General features: G+C 39.7%; 1 protein-coding gene across 1 annotated transcript in view; it reads right to left on the reverse strand.

Annotated features, from left to right (window-relative positions):
* LOC140241115 (MAM and LDL-receptor class A domain-containing protein 1-like) overlaps positions 1-24,570 on the reverse strand; it is a 41,362-nt gene that overhangs the window by 16,336 nt on the left and 456 nt on the right. Inside the window, exons 2-19 of the mRNA XM_072320883.1 lie at positions 22,943-23,168; positions 21,869-22,015; positions 20,204-20,298; positions 18,393-18,539; positions 17,426-17,552; positions 16,162-16,278; positions 14,042-14,185; positions 11,746-12,014; positions 10,109-10,334; positions 9,390-9,542; positions 8,186-8,286; positions 7,122-7,286; positions 6,098-6,221; positions 5,212-5,328; positions 4,282-4,431; positions 3,036-3,298; positions 2,249-2,474; positions 1,354-1,506 (exon numbers count right to left, since the gene is read on the reverse strand). Coding sequence (XP_072176984.1) covers positions 1,354-1,506; positions 2,249-2,474; positions 3,036-3,298; positions 4,282-4,431; positions 5,212-5,328; positions 6,098-6,221; positions 7,122-7,286; positions 8,186-8,286; positions 9,390-9,542; positions 10,109-10,334; positions 11,746-12,014; positions 14,042-14,185; positions 16,162-16,278; positions 17,426-17,552; positions 18,393-18,539; positions 20,204-20,298; positions 21,869-22,015; positions 22,943-23,168 — 2,950 coding nt within the window. The remainder of the gene's footprint in view (positions 1-1,353; positions 1,507-2,248; positions 2,475-3,035; positions 3,299-4,281; positions 4,432-5,211; positions 5,329-6,097; positions 6,222-7,121; positions 7,287-8,185; positions 8,287-9,389; positions 9,543-10,108; positions 10,335-11,745; positions 12,015-14,041; positions 14,186-16,161; positions 16,279-17,425; positions 17,553-18,392; positions 18,540-20,203; positions 20,299-21,868; positions 22,016-22,942; positions 23,169-24,570) is intronic.

Raw genomic sequence — 24,570 nt, forward strand, 5'->3', positions numbered from 1 at the left:
ATCGAAGGAAGGTTACAACGTTTTTGCGTATACGGTTTGCACGGTTTGCAGTGATTTGTTCCAACCTTTTTGAAATCACAATGAAGTATTTTTTTATATTTTTTCCATACATTTGTAAATTTTTGTTGGGTTTCTATAGCTTCCAGCAATTGCTTGTCACGATCTGACCCTCCTCACTTTATCAAAATTGTATTTATTCTATCAAACAAGGTTTAGTATCGAATGCCCGTCTATGCACACTGAACTATTTGTATGTTCTGAGCGAGAAGGTCTTACTTGTAAGCTATATTATGAAAAATGCGGACTGAAAAAAAAGACTAGTGTGCAAATCTAAACGCCATCGGAGTTATCATACTCATTAACAGTTGCGTTAAGGTGAAAAATTCAGTCAACAGTTTATTAGCAATGTGATAGTATGTTCGTAGCCGTTGTATTTATATTGTATTTCATATTCATATTCATAATCATGTAAACATCATCAAATTAGTCTTAGACTTTAAACTTCGTTTTCATTTGAATTTCAGCCACCACGTTGCAAATGTTGAAGTATTTTTACGTTCCATGAACGTTTAACTCGGAAGGTCAAGGATTCAAAATTTATTTTCTGTTTTTCTTTTCAACAGAATGTACAAAGAAATATGTAAAATTTGACATGCGTGTCGTTAAAATATACACAGCCAGCTGGAGAATAACTACATGTCCATGTCTATATGATCAGTAAATACACACACATACACGTAAACACACACACACACACACACACACACACACAAAGACATACAATCGTATTTATACACTCTGCGCAAAAAGTGGAGGTACCCACTCTATGTGCTTGCATTACGTGAGTACATCTGAGGAAAGGGGGAAAGAGGTGTGAAGGGCTTACAACTACAAAGAGTGCGGGATATTGGGGATAGGGAATATAGAATAATTATTCTACAGAATAGAATGGAATGGAATAGAATGGAATGGAATAGAATGGAATGGAATAGAATGGAATGGAATGGAATGGAATAGAATAGAATGGAATGGAATGGAATGGAATAGAATAGAATGGAATGAAATGGAATGGAATGGAATAGAATGGAATGGAAAGAAATAGAATGGAATGGACTAGAACAGAATATAATAGAATAGAATAGAATAGAATAGAATAGAATAGAATAGAATAGAATAGAAATGGAATGGAATGGAATAGAATAGAATAGAATAGAAATAGAATATAATGGAATGGAATGGAATGGAACACAATGCAACAGAACAGAATAGAATTCTACAAAATAAAAAAATAATAATTTATAGAATAATATTATCTATAGAATGGAAAATAAATAATTCTATTCTAACTCGCACCAGATCCCGTTGTGTGGTCATGGTCCGGGCCTGTGTCGTCGCTGCTCGTTCTACCGTTCTCTCTCGTCCAGTCGAATTCATCATTGGTCAGCTGTTCCCAGTCACCCTCACACTGGTCAGACTCGAAATCACACATGGAGTAGCCCAGGTCGACTTATTCATAGAAGATAGATAGAGAAATAGATAGATAGATAATTATATATGATCACCACGGAGACTTCACAACGCACAATGACACTTGTGAAGCGCGGAAAGGTGAGACCTCTTTTGGGCATTGCTTCATTGGAAAATTGCCGCGATCTAAAAAGAACACCAAATTTACTGGAAAGAAAAGGTTTAAAGTTCTTCCTTGCAAAGAGGGAAATGCGTTTCCATTCTCAGTTTCACAATCAATTAATTCTAGAGTGAGAAAAAATAAAAAACTTAGAGAAAGGTCTATTTCTTTGTGAAAAAAATGTACAGTAGATAAGAAGATTTTACAAATAACTAGTACAGACGAACAGAAAGAAGGACCAGATTCACTGACGTTACGAAAGTGAATGTGTACTGTATAAAGAATCATATAAAGAGTAGGCCTACATGTATAATACTGCTACAGAATTATATCATACAGGAAAAAGCTGAGCGGTGGAGGCCGTCAACAGAATCCTGTTTAACTAACAAGACCTCGAAGTTGTTTCTAGAAATTGTTCTTGAAAAACGTAATGATAATTACACACATTTCTATTGTGATTAACAGGGATTTTATGTTCAGAAATTTGGCATCTCAGTTTAAGAAAAGAAAAGGAAATATCAAACAATTCCCCCTCCTCCCCCTCGAAAAGAAAAAAACAAACAAACAAACAAACAAAACCCACCAAATCGAGAATCATCCGAAATGTGCCCCTGAACTTACTGCACGTGGCACGCAATTCATCAGACCCGTCGCAACAATCTGCGGTGAAGTCACATGTTTGCGCGGCCGGATAGCATTCGCCCGCCTCGCACTGCGCCTCCCCAACGCCGCAAGCCCCGTCGGCCACTGGCGCCGGGTAGGCACAGTCCTGGAAGAGCATGTCGTCCACCGCAAACCCGCCCTCCGTATTCGGAATCAACTGTCGATCTTCGGCATCGAGCACAATCTGCCCACAAGTCAATTTTTCAATTCAATTCAATTCAATTCAATTCAATCAATTATAGTGTATAGATTGACTGATGAATCAATCAATAAATCAACCAACAATTACTCACTGGGTTAATCAATCAATCAATCAATCAATCAATCAATCAATCAATCAATCAATCCTATAATGAATCAATCAATCAGTCAGTATAAAACTCACCAATCACATCATGCATTCAGACGCAATTACTCATTCACTCATCCACTCAATCAACAAACAAATCAATCAATCAATCAATCAATCAATCAATCAATTAATCAATTAATCAATCATTCAATCGATCAATCAATAACGAATCAAGTTATTGATGATTCAATCAATTAGTCGGTAAATCAGACAATACACAACCAGTCAAGGTGACTATGAAAGGACCCCCATTTTTAAAATTGCACACACGTCATTACTTTTACGACAAAGCTACGTGTCCACAAATACATACCGGCGGTAGACACACACGCAATTAAACACGTGCAGCACATACACACATGTAAAGGGCCTACTCAAACCTTTCCCCCTTACCTGGAAGTTCGTAGTGCATGGCGGAATCTCGGTCTGGTGTCGGATCCACTCGTTATAGTCATCGATGTCGTCATCGGCCTTGGTCAGCTTGACGTCGCTGTCCGCCGTTAGGAGGCGCACTTCGAGGTCGCCGTACTCGGCACCAAACATGTAGTACCACATGCTGAAGATGCAGCCCCGGCGAGCCTTCTTGAAGAGTGGACTCACCAGGCGCGCTCTCTGGTCTTTCTGCGACGTCGTGCCGTCCACATAGATGTAGTGGCCTACACGGAAGCCGAACAATCATCATCATTGTGATTGTGTTTGTTATTATGTCGAATGACACACTACTACTACTACTACTTCTACTACTACTACTACTACTACTACTAAGGTCTTACCCAGGGTAGCCTCTTCAGTGTTGCCACTGCTCTACCAGGAGAGCCCTGCCATTATTACCCTAGCGTTGCCATGTACCCATTTCTACATCTGGGTCGAAAGGAACATGGAGGTTAAAAACATCTTGTCCAAGCACTGCTCAAGCACTTGGCGGGATTCGATCTCGGGTCCTCCGATCGGGAGTCGTGAGTCTTATCCACTATGCCACATATTGTTCCCACAATGCTGTCATTCATCATCTTTCAGACCAGAAACCTCCTCATTTTTAAGTAAACAGATGACAATATTATACTGCCAACCACGTACTTTCGACATTGTGGTTACCACTTCAAGTCTGGCGGCAGCAGATCGAGGTGGTACCTGAAGGCAAGATGACGTGTCAGGGGGGATCCACATGGGGGGGGGGGGGCGCAAAGCAGTTTATTTACCATTTTCGGGTTTAATCAGCTGACAAAAAAAGTCTCCCATTCATTTTTCCCTGTTATTTCTTGTTATTTCTTTTATTCAAAAAACACACACAATAATTAAAAGGGCGCCCGTTACGCTCCCTCCTGGACACGTGTAACTTTTTTTATTCTCTTTGGAGGAGACTTGAGACCATCATCTTGTAGTTTCAATGATACAGAGTAGTTATTCCATCGTTGCCTTTACAAATCCTCAACCAAAACTCAAATTTAAAACACAAATTCCCTAAAACTAAAAACGAACAAAGAAACAAACCCAACAACCTCGAATTCGGAATCGAACTCGAACACAAAATAATGTAGACTCAGACTCCAACTCAATCAGAAATATGGCTTAGAGGTCGAAATCAATCGAGCTCGAACTCGTACTTAAAATTCAAACTCGTACTAGAGCCCAGACTTACCGACTGCTGTGAACGTGGTGTGGTCAGTCTCTGGGCCTTTGAAACCCGGGTCGATACCTTCATGTGGCTCTAGCAGAGTCCAGTCGAAATCATTGGCGTCGTCGTGTGTCCAGTAGCATAGATGCTCGTCTTCAAAATCGCAGAAGACGGCTGCAAGGCAACATGACGACGGCGGTAAGGCAGGCGTTTAAAGAGCATCACTGCGTTTCATCAATATGCTATTCTTCCTTTCTAATCTATTACAAATTTTACAGTCTGATTCACATCAGCTGTTTGTTAAATTACACGTACCTTTATAGCTTGATATTAGAATTCAGCACAAATTCATATTCTACGTTAGTATACTCATTCCCGAAATTATAAGTCTCGTATGTAAAATCACCCTGTGACAGCGCTCACCTCATGAGGGCGTGTTCGGGAAAACACCCTAAAGTACGTCTGCGGGAAACAAGTGGAAATGCTTCCAAGCGAGCAGAATATTCGCCAATTGCCATGTTTTACATAATGCACTGTACTTCTTTTCGTCAGGGAGTATTCACTTAAATGTTGTAAGGGATTTTATAGATAAACTGTGTCAACAAAGACTTATTCAAGTTTAATTCCTCAATATTGCTTCCTTAAATGATATCACTCTTTACCAAGATAGTCTTGCCTTTGGTTTGGTGATAACGTTGATAAAAACAAAGCAAAATCAAACAAGATGAAATACGGAGTGACGCTTATTTGCGACTTTCGAAAATGAAATTCAATATCTATATATCGAGGAACACATTAAAGTGCATGTAGCATATAAAGTGGATGTCGTTCCTAGTCACATCCAAACTCCTTGATTTTCAACCGGACTTGGATCTGAGATGCGTTCTTCTATTTTTCTTCGTTAAACAACGCCCTGTATATTTGGCTGTAATTATAATCTCTTTAAATACTCACGACATTTTTCTTCGTCCTGTTCGTCAGGCATACAGTCATGTATGAAATCGCAGTAGCTAGACTCATCTATACAGCCGTTATTACAAGGCAGTGTACCTGCCTGACATGGTATTTGAGCTGAAATACAGGGAGGAAAAAAAAAAATATGTGTAGTCTGGTGGTAAAAGTTTCGCAAACAAATGGTCGGTCGTCCTTCCTTTCGACTATTTTACCTCGAACCTTTTGACAGACACACTACTTCGATTTTCATCAAAATATTTCGATGGATTTCAAAGAAGCTGGAGAAGGGTGAAGGATAACAAACACAGACATTAAACGACGATTTTATGGCGAAAATGTATGCTTCTCTCCTTCCTAGTTCTTCTTCATCCCCTCTTCATTATCATCATTCTCTTCTTCTTCTTCTTCTTCTTCTTCTTCTTCTTCATATTCTTCTCCTCCTCTTCCTCCTTCTCCTTGTCTACTCTTCTTCTTCTTCCTCCTCCTCCTCCTTTTGCCCATTTATTTCCTCTGCTTTGATTTGTGTCAATAGGCGGTGGCGCTCTATTACAAGAGCGAATAGTGAACAAAGCGATTGATTATTAGTACAAACACTGATCTTCATAAGAGATGTCTTGATATTCTATAGGTCAATCGCTTTGAAGCCACCTTGCCGTCATCTTACCACGTACATCTATTTTGCGTATGGAGCTCTCGACATCACGTGATCTTCGTGACAGTCTTTATTCGAAAATGCGTGCCAATTAATTCCCATAGAGGCGTGCGTGGTAAGATGGCGGCGCGGCGGCTTCTATCGTTTATACTGCTTGAATGGGCCAATGAGATAATTATCTAGATATCTCCAATAGGGATCATTGAAACGTAAACGTTTGTGAACATTACTAACATGATGGAGGGGTGGTGACAAGAGGAAGACTGGATCCAAGAGCCTCGCAGCCCGGTGTCAGACTGATGTCATCAAGGGAGATATCTCCATAGGCCGTAAGACCCGCCGTTCCCATAAAGATGATCTAGCGAAATGAAATAAATTATTTTGTGTGATCTCAAAACAAAGGGAACTTCCACATCGGTTAAACATACAAGGTTATGATGCTGGGTGACTCTTCAGAAGTGTGTTGTTATTTTTAACTGACATGAATTAATTGTATATACTTTCCATTTCTGAATAAAGTTTACACCATTTCAAAGAAGCATATATCTTTTTTCCATGGCATATAAGTTCAGTGGTATACAAACTTTCGGAATAATCACTTAATGAAGAGACTGACAGTGTATCGTCCAAGCCATATTTGTATTTGTCAGTGATATGTTGCACGGTGTACTTTCAAAATACGAAACACCCACAGGAAGCTGACAGCTTAACGGTATTAGTACACAAATGATACGCATCAATGAGGGCATTCGTGAAACAATGTACCCTTGGAACAGGCAAACACACCCTAGGCGATAGCCGAGGGTGTTCGAACTGTTTCGAAGGTACCGAGCCATGGGTTATTGTAGAAACGCCCAAACAAAATGATGTGTGTTATTTGTTTTATAAAACCATGAATCCGATCCTTGTCGAAAGAATGACAATAATAATGTAGACGTTTTGGATGCAGCAACAGTCGATTTCGTGCCGTAGGAAAAAAACCCCAACAACAACGATGAAATGGTCACCATGGCGACGTGAAAGCGCTAATGACAGTTCATTATACTTCATTCATGACCAGTCATTAGGAAAATTACGTATAAGTTAAGCAAGATAAATGCATGGTCACGTGTACACTCTTAACCAATTATGTGATTAGGATCTGCTTCATCATTTCATCATACAAAATAAACACGGAGGGCAGCTGGAAAACGTTAAACATTTGCGGGAATATCTCTCGGCTGTTTTCGACGTTTCCAGCGGGTTTTCATCGACTCACTTCGAAATCATCGTTGCTCCTGATGTCGACCGTCTGAAAGATCCACTCGTCTTCATTGGGCTGGTCCCTCGACCACTCCAAACTCATCGGGCCGTTGATGGCGGTCCGGGTGTACACTCCTAGCTCACCAATACCACCGCCAACCATGTGATAGTAAAACCTCAGCTGCACGAAGTTACAGAGATCATGATCAAAATAGATAAATAGAATTATGATCAGGTGTGAGTTTCTTCAATTTGTCTCCCTCTATGAATTAAATTTGTTAAGATCGCAACTGCATGCTTGTCTGTAAATTAACAAACATGTCGAGGAAAAAAGGAGATAGTGGGACTCGAACCTGTCATCTACTGCTTTCCGGTCAGCGACACTACCACCAGGTTGTCCCTGGTTGCCGGCAGTGACACGATGAACAGTCATTATGATGATGGTCATGCCAGCAATGGTGCCTATTTCAATATAAAGGTTAATGTGTATTCATTTCAATCAAATTAACAAAAATATTCAAACAGCAAAGATATTACACGTGAATTACCAATTCTGCTTTGCTGTTTTCAACTAGTCTTCTAATAGTCTCTAAAAGATTATTTTGGGTTTTGTACAGTCTATGGTTCCAGAGGTCAGGGCAGACTGGTTTTAACTGCGAACTGCCTTGTAGCAGATGAAATGGTTTTCACAAATGAAATAATGTGCAGTCTAGCCTAACAAGACACCGTGAGGACGGCGTCTGATAGCGAAGTGCTCAATGGAGCGAGAACAGGGTCGAAGAAGACAAGGATAAATTATGGAAGAAAAAAGAAGGCTTACCACATTTCAGGCAAACGGGGCTGCCGTGGCCATGGAAACATGATGTAAACATAACATTAAAACTCAACGACAGAATATGCTTTCTACCATACAAAGCATGATACCAACAAATTGAACGCACATGGATGGCGCCTGTCTCGGAAAGATAATCAATAGCTTTCCGCATCCTTGACTCCGCTGCAGAAAGCAACAATGTTGACGAAGTGAATTTGAACACCGCCCTCAACGGCGTCTAGACTAAGAGTCCGTGGTCAACTCACCTCACACGCGGAGGCAACAGACGTCGCCTGTAGTGGGATGCTGACCAGCTTGGCTCGGTCTCCACGGCGTCTGTCGGAGACTTCCGTGTATATGTAGTAACCTGTGTGAAAGGTCAAGGAGTAAAGGTAAAACAAAAATGATTTTATCATATTCTAATTCCATATTCAAAAGATGGCAAAATGGAAGATGACAGGTGTGAAACCAGTTGTTCCTGCGACGAAATGCCTCTGAAAGGCTTTAAATCGTATTAAATATGGAACAAAATTATGGGGGGACAATTTGAATAACGTCAGCTGAATATTTAGCAATGTCAGTGATGGTAATGAAAGGATGAAGGGATACCATAAGACTTTTTTTTCATACATAGTTATGTGTAAATCGTAGTGCTGTGCATTTTCAATGACTGACAAGCAAAGGGAACACTTTATAGTCGATCCCCCCACATGAGAACTAAAGATATGACGAATTGTGACTCTCCATTGCATTCTCCACTGACAGATTCATGGATAAAAGCTACTGAAAAGAAATATCAAAATCCCGTTTTTTTTTTTTTTTTTTTTTTTTTTTTAGCACTATGTCTCGGTAGAGAAGCAAAATATAAGGAACACAAAATGCTTTCTTGTCATTACACAAATTAACGCAATAGAGATGTCGGCCACCTATCTCAACAATTTCACTGACAGCATCTCCCAAATTGCAATACGACAAAGGGCTTTGATCACGTCAGAACTGTGCAATACTTAATACCAATCACCTACACTGTACTATGTTTTGAATTGCGCCTTTCTTTCCTTACTAATCAGGAAAAGCTTGACGCAGGCCCTGTCTTCTGGGCCCAATTTCATAAAGAGTTGATACAATAGGAACTCTTGCTGGAATGACAATTGTCATGGTAATGACAAGAATCCAGCTTCCCGATTGGCTGTTGCTGTTGGAAGATGCCATTCCAACAAGAGTTGCTATCCTTACATCTTTTATGAAATGGGGACCGGGGCCCCGTTGCAAGAAAGTTGCAATCAATTGCAAATAATAGCTAATTTTGAAACAACCATTCTGATTGGCTCAGGGTCTGCCCTACTAAGAAGACATGCATGCAACAATGATTTTGATTGGCCAGTGACAATCAGTTGCAAGTTGCGTTTAAACGCAAAGTTTCTAGCAACGGGGCCCTGGTCTTCGGCCTCCGCGGGCGGGATTGCTTACCGAAAGGGGTACCTGTCGTGTGGTCTTCTGTTGGGCCAGTGTTCTCACTCCCCGTATTACCTTGGTGACGCCTCCAGTCAAACTCGTCTGTTGTCATTTGGCTCCAGCCGCAAAATCCATCCTCGAAATCACACAGCGTGTATCCAAACGACTCTACCCGACAACATAAGTATTCAAAAACAGGGAAACGCACTTATCAACTATAGTTATCATAATTAATAAGTAGTTCATAATGCATAATGACAGGTTAGTCAATACGTAGTTTTGTGATCTTCGCTAAGAAAAGAATTCCCCGAGTTTGATGATATTACGATCTTTTCTGGCCAACGGATATTTTGCGTTCTTACTTGTGTCAACAGTCAGAAGTAAAAAAAAAAAAAAAAAAAAAAAAAAAAAATGAATAAAAAAAAAATCGCCATGTAATCCTGTTTTCGCTCTAGGAATAATACCTACAGAACGAACAATTGTCATCCTTCAAACAGTAAAATAGCAGTTAGCATGCAATTCGTAAAAACGGAAATGATTTTGACTATTATTTTCTTTTTTCGAAAATACGTTATTTTCAACGCTTGGCCAAACCGATAAACTCGCTGTAGGCCACCATGATTAACCGTTAACTGTTACATATTATCGTCCCCGTGCACAAGCATGCTGCTAACGGTGATAAGAAAATTAGTAAAGAGATGGTATGAAAAACAACAAACAAGCATAGTCCTTACCGCAGTCCACTCGTAGTTCGTCCGAGCCGTCGCAGCAGTCCACAGTGAAGTCACAATACCTGTCGCCGTGGTAACACTCCCCGGAATGGCACTGCGCGGTGTTCAGTCCGCTGCACGACCCCGTCTCGTCTGGCTGCTCGAAGGCGCAGTCGGTAAACTTCACGTCGTCGACAGCGAACCCGCCTTCGGACGGAATCCTCTGTCTGTCTTCTGCGTCGATTACGACCTGGCAAGAAAATGTCACTAACATTGGAACATTGTAATAAACAAAGCGACACAACCCTACACCACACTATTTTTTTTTTCCGTGCCTCGTGTAGGAAGTGTCAAGCAAAACGGAAATATTTCTAGTCTAGTTTCCCCCTCTCTTTCAGACCTCGTGTCGTAAATGATAGTAGCTAGGTCGAACATTTCATAGAAATTATCATCTTTCTCGAGAGTGTTTTACAAAGAGCGAATTGAAGACGTAGGTTCATTATACAATATTTCCGAAATTCTTGCTTGCTCTGCATGTGAATCGTGTCATGTATCTACCATCAATCCTTTACCATTAGAATAAAATGAAATCAATAGAAAACAAAACAAAGCGTTCTTTAAAACTTCGTCATACACCTTGGAATTCGATGCTGAGATACGAAACTATCCGTCATTATACCTACACCCTAAAGAAGTAATATATGCCATAATCGCAATAGTGGACATGTTGTATTCTACCGCGTACATGTTCTCAGTGTTTTATGTATAGCATCTATACTTTTACACCTTGGAATATGACGTTGCTGTGCCGGCTGCCGGCTGGGAGGGGGGGGGGGGGGGGAACTGTACTGACAAAGTGGGCACCTGCTCAGAGAAAATTCTCATTTGTGTTTCCTCTCAGTACCTACCAGTACCGGTTCTTATATTTGCTAGCACCTTTTGAGGTGTTGCACTTTAGCCTTTTAATGAAAATGAATGCTGAAACTCTTACCCGGCCAAATTCGTTAGAACAATATGACGAACGTAGGCCTATATATTCAATTTCATGTGATTGCTAGCGATGTGCAAATTATTCGTTAACGTACTTCTTTTTGCATAATGCATTTAAAGGGACGGTACAGTATTGGTGGAGATGAGAATTGGGCTTTTAACTTTTTGCGAGATACCAAGAAAACGCTTATGAAATAGTACAGAACATACCATTTTAAAGGGAATTCAAAGTTTATTTGATGAAAATCAGGTTTGGAATGACTGAAACATCCAAAAACAAAGTAAAACAAAGAGATTGTAATAAATGGTGGGTCCCACACTTCAATTAGAATCGATCTGTTTTGGATATCTCAGCCTTTTCAAAACCGATTTTCATCAAATAAATGTTTTTTTTTTTTTCATGGAATTACATACACTTTAGCATTTCATAAGAGGTTTCTCATTATCTCACCAAAAAAAAAAAATGTTAGAAACCTGAAATTAGGTCTCAACCAAAACTAAAAGATTCCCTTTAATGTAAGCAAAAGTTATCCAGTTAAAACCACCACCACTATCCACTACCACAACAACAACATGGCAATGATACGAGACTATAGGGTTCACACACAGCATTCAATAAACTCTCGGTGAAATCTGTCGGCTTTCAGGTCAAAGGTTGACTGCCGACTTACCTGGAATCTGCCAATGCATGCTGGGATTGTCACGGTCTGTTCGATCCACTTGTTATAGTCCAAAAGGTCATCACTGACCTTCTTGAGAAAGGTATCCTGTCCGTCGTCCAACGTTAGGAGGCGCACCTCGAGGTCTCCATACTCCAGACCAAACATGTAGTAAAACATGGAAAAAGTGCAACCTCTCGCCGAATTCTTATAAATGGGACTGATAAGCTGTGCTCTGGTATTGATTCTGGACGTTGTCCCGTCGACAAATATGTAGTGTCCTAAAAAGGTAAAATTACAGAATAAGCACAGTCAAATTAATATTGACCGACAGTTGAGAGGTAACACATAAGGTCAATCGTAGTACCAGTATGCGGATTGATGACGGGGCTATCTTATTCTAGACGATGGTTGCGACAATGAATCAGGCCAATAAACTTATCAAAACTTTTAAAAGAAAGAACATCATTATTTCAGAAATTTGTGTTTTATCAAGGCCCCTTACGTGGAATTCAATACCAGATGACATTCGTAAAGTTACCTCTTTTAATGTATTCAAACGTAAACTTAAGGAGAATCTTAAACAAAATTATCATTCCTAACTTCTTGACATGCTTTGCTGGCATTATCTTATCTAATGATCATAACTTATTTTGTGTTTGTAATGTCTTCGTAATGTAATGTAGTGTTTTGTTTATCATTGATGTATTTCTTTTGTTTTGTTCTTACATGTATATTTGTTCATCCCTCGTTGTTTAAAAATATGAAAATGATTACCACCAATGCATTTTTTATTGATTATCCGGGTCGGCCAGATTTTAAGGAAACTTTTAATTCTTCGTTGGCTGCTTCCCTTCAGCTTTATGTATTCCAAAGATCCGTCTTTACTCTGTGCTTGTCATGATTGTTAATCATTGTTATTCTCTGTTGTTGTTTTTATGCTGAACAAATAAATTCAATTTCATTTCAAAAGATACGGTTATACTGAAAGGTAATATCGCTTCTTTTTTTTTCGGAGCGTATCAGGGAAGCAAATTTAGCAAGCACTGGACGACCATGCAAGCTATCGAAGGAGTAAATAATGAATCTGATTGAGATAGAATAGCTCTGGCATTGTTGTAGCGCTGAATATAGATAGAAACTATAACTGTTCGCAACATGAACATTCATCTTTGTGAATAAATCTTAAAAGGAAAGTTAAAAACCAAAAAAGACAAAAGATCCTCTAGAATAAAACATGGAGAGCACCAATGCCAATATACGAGTTTGTCTCGCAGATACATGAAACGAATGAGTGTTGCTGAGAATTCCTCGCCATATTTCTAACAACAATCTTTAAGATTTCTGCATAATAGTTGGTATAATATCGCACTTGAGAATAAAGATAGCAACGAACCAGTTATGTAATACATATACTATCGATATCACCTTTCCTCAAGAGATTTACATTATTATGATTATTTTAAACTTGTCACATCTCTCCTGTGTTTTCTATGCTCTACGCAACAGACAGCTTAAATTGTCTGATGACATAAAATTCTGTTAAACAGTGTGTTCCGTTCGAAAACGTTCGATTTAAAGGGTTCTATAGACATGTTACCATGAATACAGAGCGCGAGTCCGTAAGCGAAAGCTTCAACCCCTTTATTTGAGCCCCTAGATTACTCATGATAATACGAAATATTACTTTGCAGTTATCCATGACTGAATTGTCTTATGTATAGGTTTTACCTTGTGTAGTATCGTGCAAACTAGATTTGCATCAAGCTATTAAAGCAGCAAGGATATAGTAGGCCTATATTCCCATTATTGTCGGGTTGCCAGGGAAGTAGAATCACGTAATTACTCTGTTGCCTTACAAGTGCAGGATAAAGTTTGAAGATCATGGTCATGAAATCATCTCTCCCTTGCCTTAATTCTCTGTTAGTGCGCTTCATTGTGGCTTTGGTGGTGTGTAGATGCAGACCACTGATCTTTATAGGGAGTGTATCTATATTTCATTGCCCCGTTCATGCTGTACAAACAATACATTTATTGAAGGAGCCGCGTCGCCATGCTCCGCACACTTCACGAAGCAGAAACTTTCACCCAGATCATGTACAGATTGTACGTGATGTCGTTAGCTCCGCGCACAAGTGTGTGGGCGCTGAGCGTGATAAGATGAAGGCCTCTTGGCTTCAAAGTGAATGGCCAGAAAAATATCCCGCTACTTCCTACAGGGATCAGTTGTTCAGACCCTGCGGAACATGTGGAAATCTCAAGTCATTTTTTTTCTTTCTTTTTGTTCTTTTTTTTTTTATTTGCTCACCCAGATTTGAACCCGAGGTGTGATCTGTCCCGGGTCCCTGGTAGTCGTCAGACATCGATGGAGCGTCGAACCAGGACCAGTCGAAATCGTCGTTGACGTCCTGACTCCAGTAACAGAAGCCGAGGTCGAAGTCACAGACCGAGGCTGGATATGAAGGGATAATAAGACAGTACATGTGATCCAGTGATCAAAACAAGTACAGTAGCAGATTTTTTTTTTTATGCCGTTCTTTTTCTTTGTCGAGGAAAACAACGGCCATGCCCACAGCGTCTAAGTAGTAATAGTGAGGGACATAACAACCGAAACGTCACATGAACATTTGCTAAACAGCAAGAATCATCGGGATTTTGTTTTTGTTTTTGTTTTGTTTAATAGATACTTTATTTTCTGCAAATCACAAAATCAATTAGCAAATCAATATACAGAAGGTACATAATCATGAACATGTGGGAAATATACAAAGTAAATTCAGAACTGAGAACAGGGTCGTTTGACTTGCATAAACAAAGATATAAAAGGAAATGAATGATATGATATACTGCATGCATGTCTATGCAGCGGGGATTACAATTTCTAGTTAAGAAGCGATTATGCAGAGGGCCGCCATTGTAAGCATAGCTTGAAAAGATGCCCGGCCCGAGGAAAAGGTATGATAGGGACGTATAGATTCGTAACAGTACAAATTCTGCTGCGAAGATAGCAGGGGAAAATAAACTCTGGTGTGTGATGGTGATGGTGAATGTGCGTGCAAGTGCTTGAAAGTGCACAAAGGCAGATAGGCTGGAATTTAGAATAATAGAAATGGTTTGCTGGAACAAGGAACGATATGCGATGTTGCTATCGGGAGACCAACATTAGCCATATAAATTATTTGTTTTTAGTTCGTATTTGAAGTATACTGTAATAAAATGTGCTTCTTTAAGTTTGCTTTGAATGAAAACAAGGAGGCACACTGTTTCATTTACGATTCCTTAAGAATAGCTTTGAATAGCCTCAATGGAACTTCCTATCATTACTTATGTCTGTTACTGTAATCAATCATAATTTATGGTAACGTCGAGTTGATCAGTCAGAAAGCCTTCCGCGATTTTCATCATGTTCATAGAGAAAAGAAATAAAAAAAAAACCCGAAAGAATTATTTTTCAAACGTTTCCTCTTCACAGGAGCCACGACAGAGGCTAATGGCTGACGTACAAAACACGCCAATTTTATCCGTTATCTTTATTTGTGTATCATATGTATTATGATACCCTATCATACGACCCCTTGCGCATTGCATGGATTATCAAGTATTTACAAAACTGAAATGCTGACATAATCACTGTACACAAGTCATAGTGGACTTTATACGCATGACTGAACTTCAAGGAGGAGACTTATTACTTTTTTTTTAATGCAAAGAGTGGAGAGCAGATTGCCAGTGTAATATGTTATCCAGGATTAATTTGAGAAACCTCGTCAAGGGTGATTCTCATTTTAGTGTACGTATTTACTTTTAATGTACCTTGGCTCTCAAAGAGCGGGGACAACATTATACGTCCAATGCGCGGACATAGTGGTGACGTCATGTCAATATATAATAAATGACAGAGGGCGTGACGTTTTTCTAATTTACCTTATGAAATGAGTGTGTGCATTTCACACACACACACGCACACACACACACACACAGACACACACACACAATTTGTGTTTGTAAATGTACATGCATGTTTATCATATTCTCGACATTGAGCAATGAACATGGAGCCCGAGTCTTCGACGTGGACGGGAACAGTTCTACCACATAAAACTTTGACTTTGCTATACTAGTATAACTCTATAGAAAAAGCTCTCGATGCCTTCGAACAAACAATCAAAGGTGACAATTAGATACAGTGTCCATTAAAATGTTTACATACTTAAGTGCCGAGGCATCGGGCAATTACGTACGTATCTACAGGTGCATAGTCTCCTTACTGATCTTAAATTCAATCGTAAAACCTTTATTATTTCAACGAAGGCTACAAATACTTTTCAGTTTAGCATTTTTAAAGGCGCAATGATCTGATACTTCTAAAGTTCAGCAAAACTCTGGGGAAAAAAAGCAGAGAGAATATGAAAGCAATCAAAGACTTACGACAATATGCTTCGTCATCGCCAAGTTTAGTGCAGTCGATGTTGAAGTCGCAATATTTCGATTCGTCAATGCACGTTTCGTCGTTGCACGGCCGCTGTCCGGACGGACACGTCACACCTAGACGATAGGAAGAGAGGAGCATCAAGGAAGTGAACGCCCGTTCCACAATCATTGCCAAATTGTCATTTTTTATTTGTTTGTTTGTTTTTTCATTTCCATCTGAGAAGATGGCTGGATAGCCCATATTCAGCTACGTTAAGCTGGTCTTCCATGGGGTCCAGTTGGATGTGAGGTGGGACCACTTCACCGGGTTAAACACCCTGCTCTTTGTGATGAATGAATGAAGCGGGAATTTTTTACGTGCATGAGTTGTGACTCTCTCATACACGGGACCTCCATTTTATGTCCTATCTGAGGGACAGAGTCTTTTGCTTCTTGCTAGAAGGGACGGTATGTTTACACACAACATTGCTCAGTCCAGACTCGGGTTCGGATCGTGAGGCAGACGCGCTACCGACTGAGCCAACTCACCGCCCTATTTATATATATATTTATCTCTCTTGTTTTCTACAGTTGGCAAATGTATATAGTTTGTACCTGTTCCCCTACTTAGTTGTTAAATGATTATGGAGTCTTGAGCTAGTTCGATTTGCCTTACTGAAAAAAAAAACGCAGGAAAAGTTTGACAATTCTAATTGATACTTAGAGTACCTAATAATGCAATAATGCGTACGTTTTCTTTACGATGAATCACCAGTGCCGTCACATTCTAATTCCAACTGCATTTCATCTGCTTGTACAAATTATCATCATTTGTGATTCTTTTGTATTATCTAGATATGGAAAGTAAGTGAAATGGAAATGAAAATGGAAAATTATCGACTATAGGGTTTTTATAAGGAGTTGTGTTTTTCAGGAAAACTGCAGAACGCAGCAAATTAAAACAAAAAAGGAAGAAAAGAAAACGAAACTTTTGCCAAACTGTTGGTGTCTTTATTACAGGCCTCCTGGTACGGCTCATGTTTACCTATTAAGTGCGCCTCTGACAGTGCATATAATGCATATCCATTACATTACGTTGTAGGTCTGTCGTCTACAAATTACATGATTGATGACAAGCTAAAATTAAATCAGATTAAAACTCTGATCGTTCCACTCTTATGATGTTCCCATGCAAATTATTTGTTCTCAACTTTAAAATCGAGTAGGAGGATTGGGCATGTCTATAACGGACTGACGATGAGTTGAACAAAATGCAGCTAACCTGGTGTCGGGGTTGCATCTGAGTCCGGCAGCGGATCGTTGGACTTGACACATCCAGGTGTGAACGAGATATCATCCACGGCAATGTCCCCAATATTGCTGTCTCCCCTAATGCCTTCGATGATGACCTAAGCAAGCACCGAAAACAGCAAACCGGGAATTCAATCAGCTCGAGTCGTTCTACCTCAATGATTGCATTGTTAATATACACGTACATTTGAAATCAAATGTTACTCACAAAGCCACCGACAGGGCCTACTTGAAGTTGGAACGTCCTATGGACCTGCATGGTCCTAGCAACAGACCAAAGCCCACTCCACTGGACGAAACCGCCGAATACCTTATAACGCCATGGGCAGATTGGGGGGGGGGGGGGGGGAGGGGGGCAAGCCTAAATCTAAGGCGCTGTCTCCAAATTTACTGCCTAGATCAGCTCGGGCCTCAATTAGCTTGTATCCGTCATAAGATCAGTCGAAAAGCTGCCATTAAAAACATGGTAAACGTGCTACTGCGCCTTCGAAGATCACCTTAGCCACATGAGACAAAACTGAGAAATAATTAGAAATCGTTAACCACAAATTACGTTTTACCAGGAATAAGCAATAAGAACTCTGTACTTTGTCAACATCGGTGCTAATTTGCACCCGTGAGAATGCAGCAATTTTGTCTCGCATGGGAGTGCAATGTTGTACCTTTTTTTTCTTAGATTGTATATTTATTATCAATGATGTTGAAAAAACAAAATAAATTTGAAACCTGAAACTTGACATTTTAATCAAATAACTATCCTTCATGATGGTATCATCCCGATATTTTCATGTTGATTAAGCACATGCATAGTGCCGTTGCGTGTTTCTGCACCTTTCCTCAATGCAGACTTCCAGATGACGAGTGAAAACTAAGTATTGCAGCAGCTGATACATAGTGTGATAGGAATCACTGATGTTTTACACGTCTCCCTGTCTTACCTGGAAATCAGCAATTTCATCGTCTAGGTCGATGGACTCGTACAGCCAGTAGTCGCCATGGGGCTCTAAGGTTAGCCACTTTATGGCCATAGGTCCGCCGATTTGTGTCCGCGTACGGACACTCAGCCTGCCGATTCCCCACCCTTGCTGGTGATGGTAAAAACGCATCTGTAAATGCGACAGACAACGATTTATTAATCTTTGCTGTGTCAGGAACTTTGGACAATGTCTTCAACGCCACGAAATTATGTGCGCAAAATGGCACTCAAAGCACAAAAAAAGATTCAGTACCGAAATGAGGAACACAAACTTTTTGACTTGTTTTATTTCTCTATGTACGTGTGTGAGTATATTCTTTTATACTGTATTTATTCGAATAATGTGTGGTTCTTTAGGACTTTATTTAAAAGGTGTGGTTTTGAAGCGCCTTGTGCCGATGCCGCAATTGCCACCTATGAGAACGTGAAACTGAGACTGACAATCAGAATAAACGCATAATGCCTTCCCTGTTTAAAGGGATCGTACAGTTTTGGTTGAAACCTAATTTCAGGTTTCTAACATTTGTGTGTGTGTGTGTGTGTGTGTGTGTGTGTGTGTGTGTGTAATAATGAGAAACCTCTTATAAAATATGAAAGAGCATGTAATTCTATGAGGAATTCAACATTTATTTGACGAAAATTGGTTTTGAAATCGCTGAGATATCAAAAAAAGAGCGATACTAATAAAGTGTGGGACCCACACATTACGATCGCTTTGTCTTACTTTGTTTTTGGATGTTTCAGTCATTCCAAACCCGATTTTCATCAAATAAACTTTGAATTCCCCTTAAAAAGGTATGCTCTGTACTATATCATAAGTGTTTTCTTGGTATCTCACAAAAAGTTAAAAAGCCCAATGCTCATCTCCACCAATACTGTACCATCCCTTTAAAACCTACACGAACACAGCGTGGACACAATGCCACCTTTTGACCAAAATGTCCATACTCTAACAACAGAGAGTTCTCAACATTTTTTATTTAAATTAGAGTCCCTTTCTGGGTATTAAGGAAGGCTGATCAAAACACGTGAAAGGTTCGGTTTGATTTGATTTGATTTACATTGTAATTTGATTGCTGCATACTTTTTCTTCACTAAGTAAATATATGTGACCCTGCATCACAAAACCAACAAAAGGTCGTCTGACGTGGGTTTTTTAGTTAAAGGTAGATCTAGATTTCAAAAGAACTGAATCCAAGCATTAAAATGATGTATATCTGAATGCAAATGGACTTTACTAACCTATCTGAATGAGAGAAAGAAAAGTACACACTCTGGAGAAGTGTTTACTGAGAAAAGATGCCCTGCAGTTTAGGGTCTATTCATAACAGCGCCTAATCTCGCACGAAGCTATGCTCTGTCCAGTGAATGGAACAAAAATTAGGAAGGAAAAATCCACAATAAACACAATGAAAGGATTATCAGATTGAGCTGAAATTTAGCACACTCTTTAAGCACATTCTTTCCATGAGTAATGCCGACCTTCAATGCATTATAAACATCCTTTTAAGATTTACTAGAGCTGAAAGTTTTTTTTTTTTTTAATTGAATGACTAGGGGCCAGTCAGACGTATCTAATCATGATAGTCCGCAAAAAAGTGTTCCAGAGAAACTACCAAAAAGAAGCAAAAAAAAAAAAAAAAAACAATCATTGCATATTCAATTAAATTACTATGAACGGGTGTAGACTGCCAAGCGGAATGTTGATTTTGGTGGCGCCTCTGGGAAGAACAAATGCCCATGATCATCATTTGACATTGTGAGGATTATTACCTGACAATCTGTTGGGTTTCCTTGGATGTAGAAACTTCCAATCCTGTACGTATCCCCTGGCAGGGCGTCGTTTGCCTCAGTGTAAATATAATATCCTGAGGAATGGTAAAAATAAGTAATTTAAACCTATTGCCAGTGGAACGTAAAACGAAAATGCAATACTCGTAAACACGTTGTTTTCGCTGTAACGCATCATCATGTCATATTTTGAAGCACGCAAGCACACACACACACACACATACACAATAAACAATAGTAAATAAAATGAATGGACACTAAAAACAAAGGATGTGATACTCAATTACCAAACAAACGATAAGAAAACAACAATTCTGATAATTAAGATTTAAGCCGGACACCTTATCAAAGAGTTATAACATTGCACATTACTGTTTATACACACTGTTATAATGTAGATGATAATGGCGTGCGATACACAATTTTCTTTTTGTTGTTGTTTTAATCATAAAAGCATTTCCCGCTTTCCTTATTTAGTGTAATGAAATCACCTGGTCTTAACTTTTATCCGTGCTCCGTTTCCTTTTCACAAACACTGATTACTATAAGGGCTTACAGCCAAACAAGATGGCTTTCATGTAGGTCCCATCATACTTCTCTTTATACAACCCGAACCGAGATTTCGACCAATTATCATTATAACTACATGTACTGTATATACGATGTATGTACATTATATATGTTTTGTTTGTTTTGTGTATCATTGATAATCTACAAGAACATTAATTATGCTATTACTTTTGATGTAATATTGAAGTATCAAATAAATTGAAATTAAAATTGAATTGAAATTGAATTACAATCATTTTTCCTTATGACGTCATGTCATGAGAGCATATTTTATATCACAGCGTTAAGAATGTTTTCATATTTTCAAAAAAGTAAGTAGCAATGACAGAAGCACTATGATTTTCACAGGAACCAGGAATCGGCAGCCACAGTGCATTCACTCCCGCAAAGCCGCCAGGGAAACGCAATTCCAACCTCATCAGAGTTCAGATCCATTCTCGTGTAATCCATATGTACACTCGCGTAAAGAAATGCGAAGTGAATAAAATATCTTTGCTAAATGACATTTTGAAGTGTTAGTAGTGATAGGGCTCGAACCCTAAACTTGCGGTATGCATCAAAATGGGTGGCTAGTAACTGATCAGTGGGAATCAGTGGGAATGCTGGGGGATGATTATTTCAATCCTTGGGGGATGATTGTTCCAATCCTTGTGGGATTCATTTAAAGGGGATGGCTAGTAACTGATCAGTGGCAATCAGTGGGAATGCTGGGGGATGATTGTTCCCATCCTTGTGGGATTCATTTAAGAGTACATTGTATATCTATTGTTGTGTGAAAATTATTTGCTTCAGAATGGTCTCGTATTCAAGTAATGCGCAGTTTGATGCTTCCAGGTTAGTATGTCTGTATACAGTGACGGGGCATTAAACTGCACATTACTTGAATATGAGACCATTCTGCAGCAAATAATTTTCACACAACAATAGATATACAATGAACTCTGAAATGAATCCCACAAGGATTGGAACAATCATCCCCCAGCATTCCCACTGATTCCCACTGATCATTTACTAGCGATCCCCTTTAATTGCAACGAAACCACAAGACTGTATGGTCGCCAAGAAATAATGGCTCACCGCTGCCCGATGCCGTGGTGTGGTCCCTTGCTGGTCCCGTGTTGCCGGTCCCCGTTGTTCCCGACCGCCTAGTCCAGTCTCTGTCGTCATCGGTCAACTGTCCCCACTCACACCATCCGGACTCGAAGTCGCACTGATTATATTCCACTGTGAAAAAAGAGGGGTTAAGACAGTAGACATCATCCTTTACTCTCCACCGCACCGGGTTGTCGTCATTTCGTAGAAACGACGGTAAAATCATGATTAAAAAAAAAAAAAAAAAAAGCTCTCGATGACGTAACGATAAAAAATATATTTGGTTCTCAGGAGTAAAATTCATCTGAATTGATTATGATAATAATAATGATATGATGATGACAATAGTAATAATAATGATGATAATAATAATGAATAATTACTATTAAATGTCTAAATAAAAAAAAATAATAATGATTTATGGGACCGTGCAAGACAAAACTTAGATACAGGTACATAAGAGAAAGAAAACGACAAGTGAAACAGTGCAGGACATTTTTTTATAGGTCCCTATACAATAATGATGATCAATTATTGCAAACGAAACAAACATTCAAACTCGCATTCAAGCTCAAAGTCAAACACTGCTTTCAAAACCATAATCAAAGCAATCATTATGAACATTGAAATGGGTATTACTATTAGGATAATCATTATTATCATAATCGCCATTATCATCATCATCGTCATCATCATCATTATCTTTATCTTTAAAGGTATTAGATACCAGTAGATTGGGACATCGCTGATCTCAACTCATGGTTCGAAAAAACATATTTATGACAATAAAATTGTGTTGGAGGTATTGTATGATAAATCTCCTGAAAATCCTGACCACAAAAAAAAAAAAAAAAAAAACTGCTTCTTACTTATTCTAGAGAAGAAAAACATGAGGCCTTCCGATCGGCTAAATTCCCTTATTTTTAGGGCTATTCCATGTGAAAAGTTACGATTGACCGTTATTGTAATGCTGCCACCATGCGGTGAGGAGCGTGAAATGCCACACTGAGCGTGCGAAGGAGTGTCCCCCGAACTCTAAATTACTAAATTCAACCGTACCACAGTTGGAGAGTAGCTCGTCAGTCCCATCGCAACAATTCAGTGTTAGGTCGCACTTCTCGTACTTCGGATAGCAGTGATTCGAGTCGCACATCTCTTCGTCTGCTTCGCAGGAGCCGCCCGGAGCCAGGGGGAAGGTGTAGGCGCAGTCCACGAACCTCATGTCGTCTATGGCATAGCCTCCTGTGTTGGCATTGTCCATATTATCCTTAGCCTCGATGGAAAGCTAAAGGTGGAAGAGTGAAAGGTTGATGAGTTAACCAACTCATCTCGATTTGATTCTCTGTCTTATTTAAGTATCTCGTGGTTGATTAAAGAGGTTGATACGGGCAGCTGCCCATTGAATGTTGGTATAAATGACGGATGAGGAGGCTGCCAAAGATGCCTGGAGCTGTGGTGTATCTCTGAGAGTTCGTGCGGTACTGAAGTATTTTATTGCCCTCAAGTCTAAACATGTCAGTATTGAGTGTGGCAGGTTTGTTCCCACAAGAAAAGAATACACACACACACACACACACACACACACACACACACACACACACACACACACACAAACAAAACAAAACCAAAACAAAACATATCTACTCGGCATCATGAAAGTATTCTGGAGCATTAAAAAACAGTACATGCAGAGTGTATATTAACAAAAGTCTAATGCTATGAAATGACAGATTACTTTCTAGCTTTCCAGCTCGGGCACCTGACTGCCTGAGCACTGCCTGTCGCACCTTCTCACGACCGTGACAATCAAAAAGAAATGATGCACAACTAGTTATGACTGCAATGAAAGCAAAAACTTTCTATGTAGCGAGTATGTATGCGAGTATTAACGTTTCTTTTTCATTATCATTTTTATTTTTACAATAAATTTACCAAAGGTTAAGACAATGCTAAACAAGGCAACCACTTCGACATTGTTCCCATTGTGAAATTGATGCGCTCTCATTATAAATGATGGCGCTAAAGGTAAGGTCACAACTCAGGGCGGCGTCCGGTCGATTTGTAGCCTACTAGATCACCGCTGGAATTTAGGCATCGCCCAACGATTTTGGGCAATCGTATGGGCCGTAAAGCCCCATCAATGCCCAAGCGATGCCATGTCAATTTTCCGTCGGTCTCCTGTCGATTATAGGTATAAAAAAAGGTATATAGGCAAAAAAAAAAAAAACCGAAACAATATATCTACATCAACGTAACAACCAAAGCTTTAAGTTTTCAGGTCATCCGCCTCAAAGTGGGTGTCCCCGCCTTCCCTGTCCCCCATGTTGCTAGCCGAGTCCTCTTCTCCGTGAGCTACCTGAGAATGTCAGGTAGGATCAGCAGCTGCCCGTTCCTTTTTTTTTTCTTTTTTTTTTTCAGAGGGAGATGTTGGTTTGGGATGCCTTGACGCTGTCCCTCCCCACTCCCGAGAGCCCAGGCTCCTCCTCCACCAATAGTCCCTTGTTTTTCTTCTGTACTTCCGGTCATGTTTATTCTTTTTTTTTTCTAAATCGCTCTTCGGAGCTCGCTCGATTACGTCGGTGCCTGGGCAACATACCGCCCGGCCACTGAGCACATATCGGGAGGTGAACGAAAAGTGGGCAGTGGGCCTAAATTTTAAACTGAGGAGTAAAACTACAGCGGCGACG

The sequence above is a fragment of the Diadema setosum genome, chromosome 17 (assembly GCF_964275005.1).
Source record: "Diadema setosum chromosome 17, eeDiaSeto1, whole genome shotgun sequence".
NCBI lineage: Eukaryota > Metazoa > Echinodermata > Echinoidea > Diadematoida > Diadematidae > Diadema > Diadema setosum.